At 41.5% G+C, this 26120-nt stretch overlaps 1 protein-coding gene across 1 annotated transcript in view; it reads left to right on the top strand.

Moving 5' to 3' along the window:
- The window catches only part of Pcsk2 (proprotein convertase subtilisin/kexin type 2), a 263586-nt gene that overhangs the window by 189973 nt on the left and 47493 nt on the right, over positions 1-26120 (top strand). The window contains exon 7 of the mRNA XM_021150157.3: positions 15854-15942. Coding sequence (XP_021005816.1) covers positions 15854-15942 — 89 coding nt within the window. The remainder of the gene's footprint in view (positions 1-15853; positions 15943-26120) is intronic.

Here is a 26120-nt window from a genome sequence, read left to right as displayed (position 1 = left end):
TGTGCACGACCATCCTCAGCTCAAATGCGTACCATTTTTATAAGTATCATTTTTTATATAATTTTACTCAAGACGTGTGATATCCAGAAGTGGGCAGGACAGGTTCTAAGTGAAGCAGGCAGCTTAATCTAGCTTCCTACCAAGCCAGGGAACATGGGTGTGGAGACCCAACAACTTCAGAAAATGCAGAGTGTGAAGAACAGAAGTAAACTGGAATATACTAGTCTTAATGGACAGTTACTCGTGTGCATGCAGTAGCATAATTCACTGTCTACTGAGCTCTTGCAGCCAGAATTTGACCATGCAGTGCTTGGGAAAGCATCTTTGCCAGTGAAAATACAGCTAGTAAGATCTGAGAGCTCTGGCCATGAAGTCTTTCTTATTGCCACAACTTAGAACCCTGCATCCTAGTATCTTACCAGATAACTTATATTTAGACACAAGGATATGAAGTTACCTAACAAATGCCCCTAAGCAAGAATTTCAGAAATACCTGTCCCCAAGCAGATAGAGAAGTTTTTCCTGAATATAAACACAGTTACCTCCAAGCCAAATCTTCTTTATTTTTCTTTTTTTAATTTATTTTTCTCCCATATATTATATCCCAACTGCAATCCCCCCTGTCTCCCCTCTTCCTAGTCTCTCCCCTCTACCTTCTCTTTCCTCTCCCTTCAGAAAAGAGCAAACCTCCCAGAGATATCAACCAAATGCAACATAACAAGCTACAATAAGAACAGGCACATAGTCTCATATCAAAGCTGAATGGGGCAACTCAGTAGGGGAAAAAGGATCCTAAAGGCAGGCAGGCAGGCATCCTTTGGGAGTCTAAGATGGTCCCCACTACCACTGAGGAATCCCACAAGAACATCAAGCTATACAACCATAATATATATGCAGAGCCCCTAGGTCAGACCCATAAAGGCTCCCTGATCTCTGTGAGTCCACTTGAGTCAGTTGATTCTGTAGGCTGTGTTATTTTGGTGTCGCTGACCCCTCTCTCTGTTCAACCCTTCCTCTCCTTACTCTGCAGGACTCCCAGAGCTCTGCCTAATATTTGGCTGTGAACTCTGCATCTGCTCCCATCAGTTGCTAGATGAAATCTCTCTGGTCTCTCTGATGACGATTGTGCTAGGCTCCAACCCCAGCACATCCTGCAGGCAGGACAAACTGTAGGTCACAGGTTTTTTGGCTGCGTTGGTGTCCCAATCCCTCCACTTGAGGCTTTGCCTGGTTACAGAGGACAGCTGGTTCAGGCTCAATGTCCCCTGTTCCTAGAAGTCTTTGCTAGTGTCCCTCTTGTAGATTTCATGGAGTTTAGATTGCACTGGGTTTCTACCTTGCCCTCGAAATGCATCACCAATTCTACTCAGTATCCTCTCCCTCTATCTCCCCATCCCTCCTGTTCCCATCTGAATCCACCCCCAGTCCACCTGGGAAATCTATTTCCCCTTTAAGCCCTCCTTGTTACTTAGCTTCTCTGGGACTGTGGGTTATAGTGAGATCATTTTTTACTTTACAAGCTAAGTCTTCTCGTGTGATACATATAGAAATCTTCCTCAAAAAAGAATCCTCTTAGAAAATGCCTTATCTCTTAAATATTTTCATTTGCAAGCTTGTTCTTGAAAGTTCCATTTTAAACAGGCTAACAGCCTCTAATTAGATCTAATTAGTGTTTAGTGTAATAAAAATCCATCACTGTCAGGAGTAAGAATTCCCAAGTGACAAGTTTACCAGAGACACAGTCCTAGTGAATCAGGCAAGCAGACTGCTTGTGTCCTAGGAAACCGACGACTCGGGACAGAATGTTCATCCACTCTGAGTAATAAATACCTCTCCCCCAATTATCAACTCATTCTCGAATACTTTCATCTACTACATCTTGTATTGCAATGATCTGGTGATGCCAGGCTAAACTCATGGAATCACAAACAAGAGAGATTGTAACTAATGGTACGAGGTAGTATGACAAGCATACCACACTAGGACAACCTTGGCCCAGAAAGCTGGCACTGGCCTGGCATGAAATAGTCTTTCTTCCACGTGTAGGATAGTTTCTAAGAGTTTCCTGCAGAATGAGAGGGCACTGTGCCTAGTACCATCTTCAGTACGGCTTACTATAACTTAAGGCAGGAAGTGGAGGATGGGTTGAGTGTTGAGGGAATGAAACCGGTCATGTGTTAACCATCATCAAACTGAGAGCAGAAAACGGGAAAGCTTGCTCTGTGTTTGTACACCATGTCTATTCTAGTCTGCATCTGATATTTGTCATTCTCTCAAACAGCCAAGGGAAAAAATTTAAAAGCAGAAAGTTTTCTTTGGGGTCTTGGAGCTCGGAGCTTTCAGACCATGATCATCTTGGCTCTATCCCTGGGCCCTGGGAAAGGCAGACTATCATGGTGGTGGAAGTATGGTGGAGCGAAAGCAGCTCACCTTATGACTGACAGGAAGCAGAAAGACGAGACAAAGCCAGGGCAAATCTAGCCCCTTAGTGTCAATTCTACTCCTCCAGCTAGACCCCCCACCTCTTATTTCCTTCACCTCCCCAAAAAAAGATTCCAGCTGGCTACCAAGCCTTCCACACATAAGTCTATTGAGGACATTTCCTGACCTAGCCCATTACATTAAAATGAGAAATAAGCTTGAAATTCAGGGGACGTAGAAATAGGCAATGAATGGACGTGGAAGTTAAGTTCAATATTCACAAAAGCACTAGTTCTGCTAGGCAAGCTTCTTAGGAGCTCGCCAGATCGTGCGAGGAGGAAGCACACACCTTAATCATCATAACACTGGCTGGGCCCAAGGCTAACATTACACAACATGCACATTGAGACAATCTTACTATCTCTAAGGCACCATCATTTTAATACCTTGTGTGCATTAATCTCATTATCCAGACACTCTTAATTATCAGCATGATCCCTAAGCATATAGCCTATGCCATTTGTACAAGGTCACACAGTGAATAAGTGGTGAGGGCAAATAGGTAGAGTTGGAAAAACAAAGAAGACGAAAGAGAGAGAGAGGTACAAAATGCATTTGAGAAGTGCCCTGGACATATGTATGGTTCAGACATCAGAGATAGTGCAGGGAACAGCATCCTAAAAAGAGTTTATGGAGGACAAGATACTGGGTTGCTAAGGGAAAGAAAAGGACAGACTATGGCTGGGTGAGAAACTGACTGAGGGTCACAGACAAGGATCCCTATCCCATCTCACCCAAAGAATGTTGTCACCCAGAGACACAGGAGCCTTAGGTTTAGCACCTACCCTTGGCCAGCACAAGATCTGTTGTTGTTCTGCCAGAGCCTCCTGCCAGCTGCACCACCACAGGGACATGGCACTGCCTCCTCGGGTGACTTTTCTGGACATGCGTATCAAATGTGGTGCCGCACCCCCATTCAGACTTTATGGTCTCTTAAGCAATGCTCATCTCAGCATGCACTAAGTCTGCAATAAAATTGCCGTCTGCTGACCCAGAAGAAGCATGCTGCTATTGATTCTAGCCATGCTGCCTGCTGTAGAGGCTAGTTAGAGCCCAGAGGCAATTGCTGCACAGGCTTCAGCAGTGGCCATCTATCCTAAGATCCCATTACTGGGGAAAGAAGAAAATACAACAAAGCACCCACAAGCAAGTGACTGAAATGTATTCCTTGAACAGGAAACCAAATTCAAGAGCCACATGCTGCTCCCCCGGGTTTTCCTGAGCATTCTAAAGCATCTTACCATGACACCTGTTCTTACCGGCTAATCTGTTTTTCTTCAAGTATGCATTTCCAATAGAATATATTTAAAACACCAAGCCATACCTACACAAGCACTGCTTTCAATATGCCCTGTCCTGTGCTTGACCACACTTTGTAGTATATTCATAGTTATTGAGTGGTTGTGGACCTCTCCATAACTATATGCAATATTAGAGTTCCAGAGATACTTCTGAAACACAGTTGAAAATTTTGCAAAGTATAATTTTCTCCTAGCTTGCAATCAGAGAATGACATTTTGGCCCAACAAAATGATAATCCAAATTACAGGAAAGGAAGGAAATATTACATATTTAACAGGCACCAATAATGTGCGCAGCAGATATAATTGATTTGCTGGGAGGCCTCGGGATCTAACAGTGGTTCTTTTCCTGGCTGGCATTCAGTCAACACTGATTAGCTGACTGCTGGAAGGGTAGCCTACCTTTTTGGGCACATTGTTGAGTGGCCTTGACAGCTGTCTGTTTTTCGAGCTGCCTGCTACTCACAAGGTTTGCAGCACACGTTTGGTCAGTACTCTCTCACCTCACTCAGCTTTAAGAGACTATCCGGTCATATGCCATGGATCTGAACTCCATTACTGTGCTGTTGTCCATAAAAACCCCTCTTGCATAGCATGTCTTTGACAGGTACTTGCCACTGAAATGTCATCCCTGCCATTGCTGATATTTATGTGGCAGAGAGGATGCTGTGAATTCTATCTATTAAGCCCTAAAGAGGAAGAAATTTTGGACTAGACACAATGCCCGGCCATAAAAAGTTTGCTATAAATTCAGGAAGAGAGAAGATATTTATTATTCCCAAACAGCCAAAGCCAAGGGAGGGGGAAGGCAGATGTAGGCTACGAACCACTCTTATCTATGGGAGCTAATTTGATTGATAATAGAGTTAAACCTTCAAATATGAAAGATTTTCAGTGGGTTGTGGTTTTTCCTTATTAAATGCCATATTTCATGTTTAAGAACCCTATGCAACAGGTCATGTAAGGGAAATGTTCCTCTCTGGCTTGCTCCTGCCACATCGGTGCAAACTCATACTTTACCCTGGCAATACGTAAAGGCTTAGGAAGGGATAAACATCTTCCTCTTATGTCTTTATGAACTCATTTAAAGTCACCTCCTGGATAATAACATTCAAAGCATTTTCAAAGACATTGATCAAACTTCTGTGTTCATGTGAGCACTGAGATGACTGCCTAGGTGAAAATTATCTTGGAGTTTGTTCTATATACAAGCCAAAGCTTGGCAACACCCAGCAGAGTATCATGTTCTTAGTCATTTATACCCCTTGAGCAAATATCAGTCTCTAGCCTTCTACATAGACTTCATAAATGTCTATCATGTATGTTGCTCCTTCAGCTAAGGAAATAGACACAAGACAAACTCAACAGTTTGAGAGAAAATTATAAAGATTGTAAAATATCTGTACATTTGCATAATCATATCTGATTTTAAAGCTAATTTTGTGCATGTTCACACATGGATTTTATGGTCTTCAAGTGGCAATAACCCTTCTCTCAAGAGAGAAGAAATGTACCCAACTATGACAGACAAATATGATATTCTACAAAATGTTTAGTGAGGCATTGGTGGTGCCTATATCAGTTTCCCTGGCATAGAATGAATTAATGTTCTTGCCTTGAAGGTTTGCCTTGGGCAATGGAGATATGTAGCAGAGCCTGTAGGCACTCCCTCTGCGGAGGCACATGTCATTGCGAATTTCAATAAAGGGATTTCTCCATGTGTGAAGGCAAAAACCCCTCCACAAAGTAGGAGAACGCCGAACAAAGCTGCAAGTGGACAGCCCCACTACTCATGCACCCAGACACCCGCTCTCTCATATGAATGTCAAGTGGACAGCCCCACTACTCATGCACCCAGACACCCGCTCTCTCATATGAATGTCTAAGGAGAAAAGGAGATCACCCACAGCACAAGCTTAAGCTTTCCATATTTGTGTTACTGATGGAAAGATGAGCTCAACACAAAGTTGCCTCGTGCATGAGAAATGTGACTAACTGCAAAAATGAAGGCTTAGAAAAACAAAGAGGTTCCTCACCTGCACAAAATAAAACAGACCCCAGGCTTCACCAAAGCAGCTCTGCAGGGTCCTACTCATCACCAGCTCATCTAGTGTATGCATTCTCACCTCTGCTCATAAGCCTGAGCCTACACAGCAAACATGACTCATGTCAAGCTAGTTGGACTTTCTCTACATTTAAGCTATTATATGCCCAACGCTGAGATTTCCATCTCCAAGGGCATGGCTGAAAGCCTGCAGATGGCTGCCGAGAAACTCTGGCTGTGCAAAGAGCCAGAACAAAGGGAGAATGGAGGACAACAAAGCTGCATAGAAATGTCTCAAGCTGCATACTGCCTTGGGACTAAATCTGACTTCTCGCCATTTTCTGTGAATCCAGAACCCTGAACCCCATTGCAGAGCCCGGATATGATACTCGCAACCAGAAATCAACAAAAGCAAATCATAAAACCAATAACCAGGCTATAGGTCCAACGGTGGGGGAGAGATAAAACAGGAAAAATCAAAATTCTACAACCCAAAATCCCAAGGCCTGGGGAGGGAATACAGCCAACAAAATTCAAAACCAAGATATAAGTATATCATGTATAATTAATTTTGTGGATCAGTCTTGAAAAATTATGCAGTTTGTTCAGAGTGGTAAATATACCTATAACATTTAATATAAAAATAAAAATAAATGATGGTAGAAGTATTGCCTCAACTCAAAAGAAAAGCCCCACTAGCAAGATTCTGCTGAAAGGACCCTGATATAGCTGTCTCTTGTGAAACTATGCCGGGGCCTAGCAAACACAGAAGTGGATGCTCACAGTCAGCTATTGCATGGATCACAGGGCCCCCAATGGAGGAGCTAGAGAAAGTACCCAAGGAGCTAAAGGGATCTGCAACCCTATAGGTGGAACAACATTATGAACTAACCAGTACCCCGGAGCTCTTGTCTCTAGCTGCATATGTATCAAAAGATGGCATAGTTGGCCATCACTGGAAAGAGAGGCCCATTAGTCATGCAAACTTTATATGCCCCAGTACAGGGGAACGCCAGGGCCAAAAAGTGGGAGTGGGTGGGTAGGGGAGTGGGGGGGAGGGTGGGGGGGACTTTTGGGATAGCATTGGAAATGTAAATGAGAAAAATACCTAATAAAAAATATTAAAAAAGAAAAAAGAAAGAAAGAACAGAGGAAGGAAGGAAGGAAAGGGAAGGGAAGGGAAGGGAAGGGAAGGGAAGGGAAGGGAAGGGAAGGGAAGGGAAGGGAAGGGAAGGGAAGGGAAAAAGGAAGGAAGGGAGGGAGGAAGGGAGGGAAAGAGGGAGGGAGAGAGGGAGGAAATATCAAGGGGCTGGAGAGATGGCTCAGTGGTTAAGACCATATGAGCTCTTGCAGAGAAACTGGGTTTAGTTCCCAGCACCCAGTTGGTGGCTCATAACCATCAGTGGCTCCAATTCCATGAGATTTGACACCATCTTCTGACCTCCATAGGTTTCTGCACATACATAATATATGCATACACATTCAAGCACATACATACACATATAAGATAATAATTTAAAAAAAAAACAGAATAAAGAGCACAGAGACACCACAAGAAACTTCTGACATGAGAGGAACTGCAATAAAAATGAAAGAAGGTACCACGGTATTCAGTAAGTGGTGGGAGCCACTGGCATGAGGAAAACTAGACATACACCCTCCATCCTGAGCACAGATAGAGTCTTAAATTGTCTGAGCCTTTGAGAAACAGGTGTGGGAAATATCTCTATGATCCTGACATCAGGTTGTATTCTTAAACAAGACTCCGAACCAGGGGTTCCCAACCTTCACAATGCTGTAACCCTTTAATCCAGCTTTTTATGTTGTGGTGACCCCAACCATAAAATTGTTCCATTGCTACTTCACAACTGCAAGGTTTCTATTGTAACGAATCATAATGTAAATACTTGATATGCAGGATATCTGATATGTGACTCCCTACCCCCAAAGAGATCATGGCCTACAGGTGGAGAATCACTGCTTTAAACCATAAAGAAAAAGATTGATAAATCTAATATAATAAATTTAACTTTTTTTCAAAATGTATGATAGTAAATAACATCAAGCCACAAACTAAAAGGCATATGCAATGAATTTTATAGAGAAGGAGTGAGACTCAATATTAAATTTTTAAAAGTTTAACGGAAGACGAATATCTCAACAGAAAAAGAGGTATCAAGGCTATGAACAGCCAATTAACAGAAGATGAGCCCTGAGATAATTAAGCATATGAAAATACCTTGCTCATAACAATGAAAGCAAAACAAAAGGAATCAATAAGATGCCATTTCACACTAATGCCATAGGCACGGTGCTGAGGTTCGACAACATAAAGTGTCATTGAGGCTATTGAATATAAGAAACACGCCCACCGTGCAAAAGACAGCTTATAACTACATCCCGTCCATGTTCATTCCTATGTGAGTAGCTCAGAAAAACTCTCCCACATGAGCATAATAAAACAATATATGAGTTTTTCTTTGCAAATTATGTATAATATTCATGAAAATCATTAATAAAAATACCATAAAAGTTAAATCCATTTTCCTCCCAGCCCTGCTCCCTAAATGATGACTGAGACTAATTATTTATTAATAAATACCCAGGTCAAATCTTCAGCTTGTTCTTACTCGTCAGCTTGACTTACTCTTAACTTATTATCCCTTTAGTCTACCCTGAGTTCAGCTACATGGCTGGTTTCCTCTTCTTGTCTTCTTATCCCTATATTTAGAGTTCTTAGGGTGAGTGTCCTCTTTATTCTACCCTGAGTTCAGCTATCTGCTGGTTCTCCATCTCCTCCGCATTCCCAGGTGACTCTCCTGGCCTCTGGCTATTTCCCACAGTTCTCGATCCCTAATGGATGTCCAACCTCCTATTTTTCTGCCTCAGCTCATTAGCCATAGGCTTTTTTATTGACAGGTGTTACTTATAAGAGATTGTCTCTACAGAATACCTCTCATGGGTAAATAATTTACAAGGTATTATAAACAGACTATTGCCAAACATCAAAAGTAGTCCAATGATGAATCTCCGAGGAGGTAAAGAAGAAAGGACATTGGAAAAGACTCCCATCATATGTGCAGAGACTTCAAACCTCCGAAGTCTGGAGAATATTTAGCTTTTATAGGCTTGTGTGGTAACCACCTAAGAAATGTTATATTATTTATCAAAGCTGTTGTAATGCTTAACATAGTTCATAAATTAAAATATGTACATGTTCTGTGGCCCAGCCAAGTTGATAAATAAAATGAAGCAGCCCACTTTCTTCTGCACGCTTCTCAGAGTTGGGGAATAGATGGCAATGGTGGCAGGAGTAAAGTCAAAAGAAGCTCAGAAGCAGCAACTTGAACTGAACTGTGGTTGTGCCTCTTAACTGAGAAGTAACTCAATGGTGCTATGCCTCTCTATCCGAAGTGGAGAGAATGGTAGATCCTTTGAGGGCTAGATATGATAACTTATATAGCATTTTGAGCATGGTGCCAAGCCTATAGTCTGCACCAATGAGGGGGAAAGAGTCACTACGGGCATCCAGACTATTATACTATTATACTATGTGCTGTATATGCCCTCAGTATATTCACAAATAGATTCTTTGGGGCATGATGAATTTGTATCTGTAATTGCTGCATTTGGGAAGCCTAGACAGGAGCTTTCATGTGAATCAAGCCAGTCTGGACTACAGAGTGAGTTCCAGACCATCCTGTGCTATACAGCAAGGCTTTGCCCTTCCCCCGACCCCTCCCTGGAAAAAAAGAAAAGAAAAGAAAAAGTAAGAAGAAAGAAGGAGGAGAATGAGGGGAGGAGGGAGAAGAGAATGTGGAGAAGGAATCAGATAAGGGAAGAAGATGAAAGGAGAAGCCTGCTTTGGGCTGGAAAGATGAGAGAGGTGGCAAAGGCACTCTCAGGTACACAGCAGTGGAGTGGAGGGAGCAGAGAGCGCCTGCTCTGGCTCTCAGAAGACTCACGATGTTAGGGGGCAGAGCCCCATGTCACTTGGACACTTAAGGAGCTGATGAAGACTGTTCCGGGAAGCCCAATCAGTCACAGCAGCACAGGTCCTCACAGTGAACCGTGACTTGCCCCACTATACTGTCACCTGTATTTTCTTTCAGTTATATACTACCATAGCAATGCCACATAACAAGTCACTCAGAATTCGGCAGCTTAAAGCAATAAGCACCATGCACTTGTTAATTAGCTCGTTACTCATTCATTCTACAATATACACAGACTTAAAAATACCACATTGAACATAGTGGGTACATGCAATTTCACCTGTCATTTCAAAATTGATTCATTAACTTAATTTCTAAGAAATGTGAAACGTATTACTAGCATTATCCCATTAGTCACAAGGAAAGTGTAAATTAAACAATAAGATCGCTAAGATCCACACTCACAGTAAGCAGTAAATTGGCCAACTGAAAATAGACTTAGAGATTTTCCTGAAGTATAGCGTAGTGAAGACATCTGTTTCATGATCACACTGTGTCAAAAAATAAAATAAAATAAAATAAAATAAAATAAAATAGACAAGTCTGTGGCTTTCCACAGCATCAGAATTTACTGACTAACAAATTCACATGCTCATTAATTGATTTGGCAGCCATTTCCACATTTCCCTGATTTCCTTTGATAACTGGTTATTTGCACACACAGATTCTTTTATTCTACCCTTAATTACTAATATTAACTCTCAGAATACATACTACATACACATCACACTGTAGATAGATAGACACACACTGTAGAAAGACAGATGGGTAGATAGATGACAGGTAAGTAGATAGATGATGTTAAATAGAGGTGATAGATGGATAGATAGATAGATAGATAGATAGATAGATAGATAGATAGATAGATAATAGAAATAGATAATAGCTGATAGAAATAAATGATGATGATGATGAAGGTAGATAGATATAGATAACATAAATGATAGATGTAGATGATAGATAAATGATTGATAGATAGATAGATAGATAGATAGATAGATAGATAGATAGATAGATGATAGATATAGATAGAAGACAGACAGACAGACAGGCAGATCCAGAATCAAAGAGTAAAAGTAGACTTAAAGGAGCTCAGAGAGGTCTATAATAGTCAATAACTTCACGGGCAGGATTTTTCTGCTATGGTTTTGTTTTTATGGTCCCAAACCACTTTTATAGGGCAGCCCCTTTCTGTTTTTAGGGATAATGTATCAGGTTGCCTCATGAGTAGTGTCAGACAGAGGTGTGATTACATGTCCTCCAAGGTACCAAGTCACCTGCCTCCACATTTGCACTCAAAATGGTGTCACAAATGCTTGTAATATGAAGCCACCCAGGGCAAAGCAGAGCCCTCAGACACTCTTTTGTCCAGTATCAAGTCACTTAGAGCAAGGAAGCTAGATCTCAAATTTTTGCCTGAGTGAAGGATTATGGGAACCTCTCTGTGTGTTGTTTCCCATTGTCAGTGCTTCCTTAGGTAGCAATACAATTGCTTTCTCATGTGGCCTGGGAGATCCCATGGCATACACTCCTCAAAGAATTCAAGGGACCAAAACATCTGTATAAACCAGCTCACAGGCATATATCCCAGAGTCTTTAACAAGCCCTGTGAGGTGGAAATGGTCTTTTCCCTTAAGGAAGAGTCCTGGCATTGGTCTCACAGCTGGCCTGTCATTGACATGAGTGACACCTGGTCATCTTTTCATACATGGTGCAATGATTTCTACTCTTTCAAGGACTCGGCTTTGACACCTACCAAACTTAATCAGACTCCAAAAAAGTTCCGTGTGCGTGAGTGTGTGTGTGTGTGTGTGTGTGTGTGTGTGTGTGTGTGTGTGTGTTGTGGAAACTGAGAAAGCTGAAGTCAGAGGAATAGGAATAAGGAGATTAGTCACTGGAAGTTAGGGAGGATGAGGAAGACGAGGCACAGAAGCTGGTTGGATGAATAGTACTAAAATATGCTTCATAGGAAAAGTCCTAGTGGTCCACAGCATAGAAGGGAAACTACAGTCCATAATAATGTGTTATATATCTTGTAAAGAACTGAAAGAGAAGACTTCGAAGTTTCCCAACACAAAGAAATAAGTGTCCAAGGAGACAGAAGTAGTCAAACTCTGATTTGATTATTATACATTGTGTATCGTCATATTCTTGTATCAAATTACTATACCACAGGCCATAAATATGTGTGATATTATATATTAATTCAAATAAATATGTAAAATATTAGAAACATAATTTATGTACATGTATATGAAGTATATGTGTGAGATGCATGGTATGTATCTGATATAATTTTATGCTTGAATATATAATACTTGGGGAAATTTACGTATATACTACATGTAATATCATAAGTTTGGTATGGAGAGATGGCTCAGAAGTTAAGAGTACTAGCTGCTCTTCCAAAGGATGTAAGTTCAGTTCTCAGCACCCACATGGCAGCTTATAACCATCTGTAACTCTAGTTCCAGGGGATCCAATGCCCTCTTCTGGCCTCTGTACATATAGTGCATAGACACGTGCACAGCCAAACCCCTCATACACATAAAGTAAAACAAAGAAATCTTAAAAAAAGAAATACTATAAGTATATAGCTATACATATATTGAAATATGTGCATTTGAAGTATATGTGAACTAATGTATATATGGTTCAGGATGCAACATGCATATACATGAGCTTCCATGGGTTTGGGCGGCAGGTATTTTATTTGGCTTTGGTAGCTGTGAAAGTGGAATCCATGATAAACTTCCCTGAGTTAAACCATATCAACGTGCCCATCTTACAAGTCTCAGCTGTGCTTTACAAAAAGCTCATGATGTGTAGATAAAAATCTTTGCTCAGCACTTGAAGTTTTCATAGCTCTCTATCTTTCAACAAAAGGATCACCGCTGCAGAGCCTGCAGGCCTCATGTGTTCACAATGCAGACTCCATTCTGTTGTAAAGGGAATCTTAAGCACAGGCAGGGGCAGGATTTACTTTCACTCACTTAAAGAAAGAAACTATGTGTATATATAATATATATATCAAATATGTAATGAATATATATATACCTAAATATGCTCACAGGTACTATATATATGTATAATAAAAAAATATTTACAATTTATATCATAAATGAAGTATTTTAATAAATACATTATTTGTAATTTCACAAATCTAAAAGTATATGAGGGGATCTATCTTTGAATATGTTTTGATTAATTTTTTGACAATTCCACACACATATATATGACATATTCTGATTACTCTCTCCCCACACCTCCTCTTATCTCCCTCTGATCTTTATCAACAATTCCCCCTTTACCAAATTCATGGCTTTTGATTTTGTTTGGTGACCCTGGGCCATCTGTATGACTGTTGGATTGGAACTACCCAATGATGCTTACTTAGTAGGACCACCAGTGGATGCACAGATAAAAGCAATGATACCTCCCCTTCCTATCCATTACAAATAGTCCAGCAGAGAAGGGTAGAGCCCCTCTTCAATCTGTGTCAAGCTATTGATAAGCCCAGTGCAGGCATCCTAGCTGCTCTATGAGTTTATAATTTCAAGGGCTGTGTCTTTTCCTGAAGATGGCATTTTATAGCCCTTGGCCCCATATTTTAGCTCTTATCTTATTTTTAGCCCTCTTCTGCCATCTTCCCTGTACTTTAGAGGGGATGATGTAAATGTCTTGTTTGGGGATGCCCATCACCTTGCCCAATCATGAGTCTCCACATTAAATACCATTCACTGAAAAGGAGTTTCTCTGACAAGAGTAGAAGTTGTCTATGACTAGAAGCAAATGTTTAGAAAGCAGCTTGATACTATGTCAGTCTAGCTAAACAATAGCATTCATTTCTGCATTCCATCCTCAGGACCTATAGTCTCCTCCAGCATGGGTTTTGAGCCAGGCTTCTAGTACCAGTATAAACTCTTTCCTGGCAAGAGGGCCTCAAATTCAATCAGAGAGACGTTGGTTACATCCATGACAGTAATGCCATTATTGCACAAGTGAGCACATTGTGCATGGTGGGTTGGTCTAATAGATCACTAGAATCACAGGAAGGTAAGACCATTGATGCCTTTCTCCTCCAGTATCCTACATAGGACCAGCATGGCAAAAGCATCTAGCTCAGTTCCAGCTTTATTTCTTTATATTGAGTTGCCACAGTGCACAGAATCTTCAACAATGAGGTCTTATCATCTAACTCTGAGCAACTAAGAGAAATATCAAGAGCCTGTACTGTGGGGGAGTGACCTTTGAACTCTCCAGCTTGAAACCTCAAAGTTCAGCCACAGTGAGGTAAAACCTCCAATAAGTCCAAACCTCCTAATCCTTCCCAAACAGTCCAATCATCCTGGAACCAAGTATTCATGAGCCATTCTCATTCAAAATACCACAAGTAGACGGTTTCCCTGCTACTATTTTCCCATGACCTATCTAGCCACAGGTTTTCAGCCTCATTGGCAATGTCAACTACGGCTTCATCTCATGAAGCAGGACTTAAATCCATTCAAAAAATGGTTGGTTACCCCTAAAACATTCATGCCATTATTGCAACAGTGGGCATCTCTTGCCAGGCAAGTCATTATTATAGTGTTCAGGATTCACAACTGAGTGAGTCTGATGATTTCTTTCTCCTCTGGTGGCATGTGTAGCACCTTCCTGAACTATGAAGCTAAACAGTATGAATAAAGCTTTCAGCTGAGTATCATCTAGATATCCTTATGCTCTATTACTCCAGTATATAGACAATAGTATTTTTAAAGGGTGGAAGTGGAAAAATAGAACAGGAAGGATTAAAAGGGATGGGGAAAGAGATGGCAGGGTAGAGAATATAGGGAGTGACATTAACACTAAAGGTCTTTGGAAAAACTCACATGGAAACATACTACTTGAGAAACTTTCTAATATATATATATATATATATATATATATATATATATATATATATATATATACAAAAAAAATTAAACGGAGTTTACTTTATAGTAGAGGTACAATACCTCAAATAGATACCATATGATACCAAATAAACCCCAGTACCAGGAATGGGCTACCTCATTTTGAGTTGTTGGCCAATGGGATTACATACCCCCCAAAAAAAAATTATAGGCTATTACCAATCCTACTGATTACCATCCAGAACTCGACAGTAAGATCTTATTTCTTCAGCCTTTCAAAGTTTTCAATATATTCAATATTCTCACCTTCTTGGTTAGATTAGTTCAGAATTTGTTTTGATGTTATTGGTGGTGGTGGTGGTGGTAGTGGTGGTGTCCTTGTTCTTGTTCTTGTTGCTCTTGCTGTTTTGGCTATTATTGGGCTATTTGGATTGTTTTCCTATTTTCTGTCTTGGTGTGTTTATTATCATTGATGTCTAAAAAAGCTATTGGATTCTGTATGCTAATTTTGTGTCCTGCCACTTTGCTGGAATTCTGGTTGTTGGTTCCGAATTTTCTGGTGACATCTTTAGGGTCTTTATGTCTAGAGCCTTATCACCTGGAAACAGGGGTCCTTTAGCTTCCTCTTTTCCATAATACTGAAAAAATGTGATTTCTTATTTTTGTGTCAAAGTGGAAACCTAGTTCAATGAAGGTAACCGACCATCACTCCATCCTTGGTAGGCAATATCTCGCTCCTGTATGCTGAGGCACCCTTGAAAGTAACTACACACCCATAGATTCTAGTGCTTCCAACAGGCCAGCACACACCTATTTTATAGTGTGTTTCATTTTTAAGAAAACCTGTGTTTTCCACTGGAAGAAGCTCCAAATTTTAAAGTAAAGACCAGTGGTTGCAGTTAAAAGCATTCTCAGAAACATCTTTATAATAGAAATAACCCAGGGTCAGGAAGGCCACTGGAGAAAGGGGAGGATAGAAGGGAATTTGAGGGTTGACAGACAGATAATTGTCATTGGAGGAGGGGCTCAAATACAGCTTAATCTTTAAAAACTAAGTTGCTCCCTGCAGACAGGATTGAAGAAATCCCCTATAAATGCTTTTGACCATGTGTCTGACTTGTCTCTATTTTCCCACAGCCATGGAACGAGGTGTGCAGGAGAAGTTTCTGCTGCAGCCAGCAACAATATCTGTGGAGTCGGCGTAGCATACAACTCCAAGGTGGCAGGTGAGCCAGCCCTGCCCAAGACAGGCACAGCCTGCCCTGGGAGCTGTCACATTCTCATCTCCTGTTTGCAGGGCTCAGCACATTTATTCCACTGGGCGGGAGTTCTGAGACCCACAGGTAGAGCAGGCATGGGAAGGTCATTTAATTCTAGCACTCACACAGAATTCTTTAAGCATCAGACACCCCCAAAATAGGCAGAACACACACCTATAGCTCAAATGTGAATAGATTTTCATAAATGTATTGACCACGAGACCAACAAAACCCACCAAACCCCAAAGACCTCCTCCTCATGACCCTGTGTCCAGGTATTACCCATACCTATCCAACCAAGAATAACCACAGTCAGGTTTTCTGACAGCAGAAAGAAATGACTATCTCAGGTTTTTAACTTGATATTAATGCAAAGTTGCTACTTTAAAGTATTATGTCCATGTCAATAACATTTTTATAGAGAGAACATATTTGTATTTGCAGGTGTGAAGGATTATTTGTAAAGATATTGGGTGGTCTTGAAACTGTTTTATATGGTCCAACTCATCTTCAAGGAGACCTGATCCACCTGTAGCCTCTTATAAAACACAGCTGGATCGAGTACTTCATGCTTCCTTCCTTACAAGGGTTTTAAGAATGGGAACAGAAAATCATTGAGATTTAGGGAGAAAAACAGATAATTTCTTTCCTGGCAATTTAATTGGACCATAAGCCTACTTTGTACTGACACTTGCATTTCTAGAGGCCTAAATAAGGCAAATGGATGCTCTCCAAACCCACCCTTAGCTCTTTTCAGACTGTTTATAGAGAAACCTGACTGAACTGGGTACAGATTTCACAAAAGACTATGTCTGGGGACTGGAGGCTGGCTTAGTTGATAAAATACCTGTCTTTTAAGTACAAGGACCTGAGTTTGATTCTCAGAAACCCCATTAAAAAATGTCAAGCATTATGAACCACACCAACAATCAGCATGGCATGATAATCCTAACGGTACAGTAGTGGCATGAATACCTTGGTAACCAGCAGCTCTCTGCTTGGACTTAAGGCCTGCTCAACAAGAGGGAATCTGTGCCTGGTACAGGAAACCTAATCAACTATCCAAAGCTAGTGAAGTCATGCATCTTGAAGGAGAACCTACAACCACCACTTCACTAAACCATCACAATTCTCAACTACATTCTAATATTTATCCTTATACACACAGATAAGTGTGGTCCCTATCCCTTACCTAGGAACTTCTCTTTGCAACAGACGGAGACCATAACAGAAATCTTCAACCAACCAAAATGTTGAGCTGTGGATCCCAGTCCCAGTAAATACATCTACAAAGCAACTTGGGCACCTAAGGCTCAGGAAGCATTGTGGGACAGAGGGCAGAAAGATTGTAAGAGCCAGAGGATGAAAGAGTTTCCTGTGGGACTGTCTCTTAGTACTTTCAGAAGCTACACCCATAAAATATCATCAACATGACTTCCTAAACATGAGCTGAACAAGGAAAGCAATAGACATGACAAAGTGGACAGGGGAAAGGCCATAAGGACTCAACCCTACACAAAGAACTACAGGCAACTAGAATATGCTTAGAATTTGAGAAATTGTCTTCAAAGCTACCAATTTGCTGTTCAATTCCAAATGATCATAGAATTAACATATATACAAGTAACATTATATGGACTGAGTGGGTTATATTTAGGACTACATGTATAGACATATACATATGTACACATAGCAACAATTAATAAAAAAGGGGGGCCATGCATTTGAAAGAGAGCAAGAAGGGGTACATGAGAGGGTTTGGTTGGAGGAAAGGGAAGGGATGGTGCAATTATGTCGAAAAGAAAAATGATCCCAGTATTAGGGACAGGGAGACAGAGGATTCCAGGCATTTCCTGGGCACTTATTCTAGGCTAATTAGTGAGCTCCAAGCCAGTGACACACTGTCCCCAAGGAAATGGATAGTGTTCCTAAAGATAATACCCAAAGTTGGCCACAATCTCCCCAAGTACATGCATGCTTGAACACAAGCAGGCATATGCACACACATGTGTGCACACATACTCACATGTGCAAGCACAGAGAGAGAGAGAGAGAGAGAGAGAGAGAGAGAGAGAGAGAGAGAGAGATGTGCACACACACACACACACGTGTGCGTTTCTGAAAAAGTTAAGATCAGGGCTCTTCCTTCTTCTCCTTTGCCTGCTTTCCTCTTTTTCTCTTTCCCCTGGATGTTTCCTCTAGAAACATCTCAGTTCCCTAACCCCTAGTCCCTGCATTCCCTAAAAGCAAAACCAAAAGCAAGGTAGATACAGTCTTCCGTAGCTTCTTCTAGCCTGTAAGCAGCAGGTTGGACATGCCTGTCTGGTCCGATGCGATGCTGTGCCCCCATTAGAGTATCAGAAGACCGTGAGGGCTTCTGCTTGAGGAAACACCAAAGTTGGTCAAGAATTGCAAGCAAAACCAGTTTCAGCATCCCCCAGTCATGTAAAATTGAGAGGGGAAAATCTTGTATTCATTAAGGCTGATAATCCTGAAAACTCGTGTGTGTGTGTGTGTGTGTGTGTGTGTGTGTGTGTGTGTGTGTGTGTGTCCTTTACTAAAAATGAACCAAACTCTTCCAAAGAATTTTCCTTAAGCAATTTTCTATGCTATGGAGGACTAAAGCGCCACCTGGTGATCTACTGAGATAACTGTTGGTCTGTGGTGGTCTGGAGGTGCTTGGTAATATGTTGGAGAAGTTCTGGTAGGAATACTTAGCCTGGAAAAGAAGAGAGAAAAGGGCTTGTCTCGGTTTAGTGGCAGAGACTTAGAATCCCAGAACTCGGGAGGCTAAATCAGAAGCCAGCCTGAGCTGTTTATGAAAGCAGAAAATAGAGAATGAATCTTCTAAAGAGAGAGAGAGAGAGAGAGTCAGTCAATGGACAAGCCCACTAAGATACTAATGACAACAGAATGACAGAATGGGGTACAGAAGTAGAACTGAGAGACTGGGGACCTGAGGTCAGTGGAATGTCCACCCAGGAGGTAAAACATGTCCTTCTACCAGAACCATCAACCTCTGTTATTTTGCCTCCTTCAGATCAGTTCCCAGCAATCAGGAGCCTCTCCAGACACTCTCAGTTCATTGCTTCTCAAATACCCGAGAGATGTCAGTCTAATGAACCCTTTGCACAGCGCCCTGGGACCCTCCATGCAGAACAAAGTACAAGACTATTGGCCAACTTCCTCTGTTGAAAATAGAGTGTGTGACTTTTCCCGGGCTCTCGTTTTCAGAATCTCTAAATACTGGAACCCTAAATGACTCTAAAAGTCCAAATATCTGGAGATACTTGCATAATGACAATTATAAAAACTAATAATAGCAATCAACACATTGCCTTTCTGTCAAGAACACTGCAAATCTCGACTCATTTTATGTTCTCTGCAATTCTATCACATTATTATATCTCTATATGACTTGTACTATTATGTCATAACCTTTTGCGTGCAAAACTTAAACACGGGAACCGCATATCAGTAAATTGTGAGGTTATTTTGCACCTGGTGTCCCTGATTGAGAAGCTGCCATTCTGCTGAAGTAGCTGAATCAGAGTGGCATTTCAAGCCTCTGTGACCAGAAAGCAGCTCCTTCCTCTTCATTTGTTCACTCAGGGGCATGTGAGACCCTTAAAAATATCTTTAACAGGTGTCATTCTGGCTCCACTTTCCTGCTCTCCCAGATGGATCACAACTGGTGGACCCTGGGGAAGGGGACAAAGCAGGAACTCCCTGGGTTCTGGCATCTGGTTTTAAGAACACAGTTATTCCTGCATTTTCTCCACTCAGCCAGGGAAGGAGGCTGGAAGAATTCTAACCACACTGACTCCTTAAGAGTAATTGTCTAACATGGAGACTGGTGTCCAGGATTATTGGTATAGTCTGGAATTTAAATCATCTCAAAAAAACATCTGAAATTTTAATTGTTGATAGTCCCTTAGTCACTTCTTTAATATGAATTTCGAAACAAAAGACCAATTTTATTTATTTTGGAACAAGTCCCTTTCTTCAGTGGGTAATTGTGTAAGGAGGTAACCTAATTCCTCCCCTTTTTAAATTTTCACTTTTAGACTGCATTTTACCTGTTCAGCAAAAGGACTGGACTTGAAAGATGGTTCAATAGACGAGCATATAGCCATGTGAGCCTGGTTACCTGAGTTCAGTCACTAGAACCTAGAAGGGAAGGAGGAAACTGACAACTGAAAGTTGTTCTCTGACTGCCCCATCCATGCCATGGCATATGTGCACACAAGCCATACAACATGCATGCACATACAAACATGTCTTAGTTAGGGTTTTACTGCTGTAAACAGACACCATGACCAAGGACAGCATTTAATTGGGGCTGGCTTACAAATTCAGAGGTTGGGTCCATTATCATCAAAGTAGGAACATGGCAGCATCCAGGCAGACATGAGATAGGAGGAGCTGAGAGTTCTACAACTTTCTAAAGGCAAACAGAAGAAGACTGACTTCTAGGCAGCTATGATAAGGGTCTTAAAGCCCACACCCATGATGACACATTTCCTTCAACAAGGCCACATCTACTCCAACAAGGCCACATCCCCTAATAGTGCCACTCCCTGGGCCCACCATATTCAAACCACCACAATATATGATATACACATGCATACATCATACACATTGTGCATATATATTATACACACACAAACATAATATACATACATGCATATATCATACATACATGTACACACATAACATAATGAAAAAGGGAGATTGAGAAAATACTGAAATTTAAAAATCTATCAATCATAAATATGTAAGTGAACAAAAATAACAAACTTTCCCATTAACATTACTTGCTGATTCGTCAGCGTAGCGCTGCTGAAAGCTCAGGGAAGTGCCCAGCCTTTGGGGTGATGCAGTCTCAGGCCTTCAATCCATTTGTATAGTTCATGGATGTTGTGTAGGAGGGAACCCATGGTGACTAGCAGGTGAGACACCTCTCTCCCTCATTTGAAGACAAGGGTGGAGAAGCAAGACCATGTGACATAATTATTCCCACTCTGAGCAGAGTAAAGCGAGGTGGCAGACAGGAAAGTCCTCCACTTGTGCACAGGCTCACAGTTAGTTCCATGACACCTTGGGCTTCCCTGAGTAACCCAAAGCATAGCAGGCCCAGGTGGATTTGCCCTGGGCTGCCTTCCTTCTCAAACCAGAGCAGATGAAACTGCACAGGAGATGAGATCACCATTAGCTGATTTCTTCACCATAAAAAGATAAACGCTTGAGGAAACAGACATGCTCCATCTCATGGTAGCCCACGACGGTGTTCGATTTCAGTGTTAATTAGAAACAAAAGGTAATTTTAAAAACAAATTTAGTAAGGACTATGAGAAGCACACCATTGATCACATAATATGAAACTTCTGTCACCAATGAGTCACTTCCACTTGGCCATCGCTCTTATTAACCACTAGTTTATACAACACATTCATGAGTTTCTATACTTAGTATCTGGGTCTTTTAAGCAAATCAATTAAAGTCGCCATAAGGTTGGGGAGAGAGAAATCCGGCCTACATAGGGCCACAAGCCTCTTCCGGCCAGAAAAGCACCGGGGCAGCTAGGGCGCAGGGTTGGCTGACACTCGCCAGCTACCCACAACACCCGCCACAGGATCTTAAGACTTCTGGTGAGTGGAACACAGCTTCTGCTCCAATCCAATTGCCCACAGGAGCTGAGACTGCATTAGTTAGGGAAGCAGAAACCGGCCTGAGTAGGGCCACAGACCTCATCCGGCCGGATCAGCGCCAGGGTAGCTAGAGCGCAGGGTTGCCTGACACCCGCCAGCTACCCACGACCCCCACCACAGGAGTTTGGGACTGCTGGTGAGTGGAACACAGCTTCTGCTCCAGTCCAATCACGCGGGACCTGAGACTGCTCTGGTTGGGGAGAGAGAAATCCGGCCTACATAGGGCCACAAGCCTCTTCCGGTCAGAAAAGCACCGGGGCAGCTAGGGCGCAGGGTCGGCTGACACTCGCCAGCTACCCACAACACCCGCCACAGGATCTTAAGACTTCTGGTGAGTGGAACACAGCTTCTGCTCCAATCCAATTGCGCGCGGGACCTGAGACTGCATTAGTTAGGGAAGCAGAAACCGGCCTGAGTAGGGCCACAGGCCTCATCCGGCCGGATCAGCACAGGGGTAGCTTGAGCGCAGGGTCGCCTGACACCCGCCAGCTACCCACGACCCCCACCACAGGATTTTGAGACTGCTGGTGAGTGGAACACAGCTTCTGCTCCAGTCCAATCACGCGGGACCTGAGACTGCTTTGGTTAAGGAGGCAGAAATCCGGCCTACGTAGGGCCACAAGCCTCTTCCGGTCAGAAAAGCACCGGGGTACCTAGGGCGCAGGGTCGGCTGACACTCGCCAGCTACCCACAACACCCACCACAGGATCTTAAGACTTCTGGTGAGTGGAACACAGCTTCTGCTCCAATCCAATTGCGCGCGGGACCAGAGACTGCATTAGTTAGGGAAGCAGAAAACCGGCCTGAGTAGGACCACAGGCCTCTTCCGGCTGGACCAGCACCGGGGTACCGCCAGCTACCCACAACCCCCGCCACAGGATTTTGAGACTGCTGGTGAGTGGAACACAGCTTCTGCTCCAATCTTTAAACAGTGACAATGATAACAACTAACCCCAGAGATTACCAGATGGCAAAAGGTAAACGTAATAATCTTACTAACAGAAACCAAGACCACTCACCATCATCAGAACCCAGCACCCCCACTTCGCCCAGTCCAGGGCACCCCAACACACCGGAAAAGCTAGACACGGATCTAAAAGCATATCTCATGATGATGGTAGAGGACATCAAGAAGGACTTTAATAACTCACTTAAAGAATTACAGGAGAACATGGCTAAAGAGTTACAAGTCCTTAAAGAAAAACAGGATAACACAATCAAACAGGTAGAAGTTCTTAAAGAAAAACAGGATAACACAATCAAACAGGTAGAAGTCCTTAAAGAAAAACAGGAAAACACATCCAAACAGATGATAGAAATGAACAAAACCATACTAGACCTAAAAAGGGAAGTAGACACAATAAAGAAAACCCAAAATGAGGCAACACTGGAGATAGAAACCCTAGGAAAGAAATCTGGAACCATAGATACGAGCATCAGCAACAGAATACAAGAGATGGAAGAGAGAATCTCAGGTGCAGAAGATTCCATAGAGAACATCGGCACAACAATCAAGGAAAATGTAAAATGCAAAAAGATCCTAACTCAAAACATCCAAGAAATACAGGACACAATGAGAAGACCAAACCTACGGATAATAGGAGTGGATGAGAATGAAGATTTTCAACTCAAAGGACCAGCAAACATCTTCAACAAAATTATAGAAGAAAACTTCCCAAATCTAAAGAAAGAGATGCCCATGAACATACAAGAAGCCTACAGAACTCCAAATAGACTGGACCAGAAAAGAAATACCTCCCGACACATAATAATCAGAACAACAAATGCTCTAAATAAAGATAGAATACTAAAAGCAGTAAGAGAAAAAGGCCAAGTAACATATAAAGGCAAGCCTATCAGAATTACACCAGATTTTTCACCAGAGACTATGAAAGCCAGAAGATCCTGGACGGATGTTATACAGACACTAAAAGAACACAAATTCCAGCCCAGGCTACTATACCCAGCCAAACTCTCAATTAACATAGATGGAGAAACCAAAGTATTCCACGACAAAACCAAATTCACACATTATCTCTCCACGAATCCAGCCCTTCAAAGGATAATAACAGAAAAAAAAAACAATACAAGGACAGGAACCACGCCCTAGAAACAACAAGAAGGTAATCCCTCAACAAACCTAAAAGAAGACAGCCACAAGAACAGAATGCCAACTTTAACAACAAAAATAACAGGAAACAACAATTACTTTTCCTTAATATCTCTTAATATCAATGGACTCAACTCCCCGATAAAAAGACATAGACTAACAAACTGGCTACACAAACAAGACCCAACATTTTGCTGCTTACAGGAAACTCATCTCAGAGAAAAAGATAGACACTACCTCAGAATGAAAGGCTGGAAAACAATTTTCCAAGCAAATGGTAGGAAGAAACAAGCTGGAGTAGCCATTCTAATATCTGATAAGATTGACTTCCAACCCAAAGTCATTAAAAAAGACAGGGAGGGACACTTCATACTCATCAAAGGTAAAATCCTCCAAGAGGAACTATCAATCCTGAATATCTATGCTCCAAATACAAAGGCAGCCACATTCATTAAAGAAACTTTAGTAAATCTCAAAGCACACATTGCACCTCATACAATAATAGTGGGAGACTTCAACACACCACTTTCACCAATGGACAGATCATGGAAACAGAAACTAAACAGGGACACAGAGAAACTAAGAGAAATTATGAATCAAATGGATCTGGCAGATATCTACAGAACATTCTATCCTAAAACAAAAGGATATACCTTCTTCTCAGCACCTCATGGTACCTTCTCCAAAATTGACCACATAATTGGTCACAAAACAGGCCTCAACAGATACAATAATATTGAAATTGTCCCATGCATCCTATCCAATCACCATGGACTAAAGCTGATCTTCAATAACAAAATAAATAATAGAAAGCCAACCTTCACGTGGAAACTGAACAACACTCTTCTCAATGATACCTTGGTCAAGGAAGGAATAAAGAAAGAAATTAAGGACTTTTTAGAGTTCAATGAAAATGAAGCCACAACATACCCAAACTTATGGGACGCAATGAAAGCATTTCTAAGAGGAAAACTCATAGCTCTGAGTGCCTCCAAAAGGAAACTAGAGAGAGCACACATTAGCAGCTTGACAACACACCTAAAAGCACTAGAACAAAAGGAAGCAAATTCACCCAAGAGGAGTAGACGGCAGGAAATAATCAAACTCAGGGGTGAAATCAACCAAGTGGAAACAAGAAAAACTATTCAAAGAATCAACCAATCAAGGAGCTGGTTCTTTGAGAAAATCAACAAGATAGATAAACCCTTAGCCAGACTCACTAGAGGGCACAGGGAAAGCATCCTAATTAACAAAATCAGAAATGAAAAAGGAGACATAACAACAGATCCTGAAGACATCCAAAACACCATCAGATCCTTCTACCAAAGGCTATACTCAACAAAACTGGAGAACCTGGATGAAATGGAGAAGTTCCTAGACAGATACCAGGTACCAAAGTTGAATCAAGATCAGGTTAATGATCTAAACAGCCCTATATCCCCCAAAGAAATAGAAGCAGTCATTAATAGTCTCCCAACTAAAAAAAGCCCAGGACCAGATGGGTTTAGTGCAGAGTTCTATCAGACCTTCAAAGAAGATCTAATCCCAGTTCTTCACAAACTATTCCACAAAATAGAAACAGAAGGTACTCTACCCAACTCATTCTATGAAGCCACAATTACTCTGATACCTAAACCACAAAAAGACCCAACAAAGATAGAAAACTTCAGACCAATATCCCTTATGAATATTGATGCAAAAATCCTCAATAAAGTTCTTGCTAACCGAATCCAAGAACACATCAAAACAATCATCCATCCTGACCAAGTAGGTTTCATCCCAGGGATGCAGGGATGGTTCAATATACGGAAATCCATCAACGTAATCCAGTATATAAACAAACTCAAAGACAAAAACCACATGGTCATCTCGTTAGATGCGGAAAAAGCATTTGACAAGATCCAACACCCATTCATGATAAAAGTCTTGGAAAGATCAGGAATTCAAGGCCCATACCTAAACATGATAAAAGCAATCTACAGCAAACCAGTAGCCAACATCAAAGTAAATGGTGAGAAGCTTGAAGCAATCCCTCTAAAATCAGGGACTAGACAAGGCTGTCCACTTTCTCCATACCTATTCAACATTGTACTTGAAGTCCTAGCCAGAGCAATTCGACAACAAAAGGAGATCAAAGGGATACAAATTGGAAAAGATGAAGTCAAAATATCACTTTTTGCATATGATATGATAGTATATATAAGTGACCCTAAAAATTCCACCAGAGAACTCCTAAGCCTGATAAACAGCTTCGGTGAAGTAGCTGGATATAAAATTAACTCAAACAAATCAATGGCCTTTCTCTACACAAAGAATAAACAGGC

The sequence above is a fragment of the Mus caroli genome, unplaced genomic scaffold, assembly GCF_978045245.1.
Source record: "Mus caroli unplaced genomic scaffold, Mus_caroli_1 scaffold_2, whole genome shotgun sequence".
In the NCBI taxonomy this organism is placed as follows: domain Eukaryota; kingdom Metazoa; phylum Chordata; class Mammalia; order Rodentia; family Muridae; genus Mus; species Mus caroli.
This window is presented reverse-complemented; position numbering and strand designations above follow the sequence as displayed.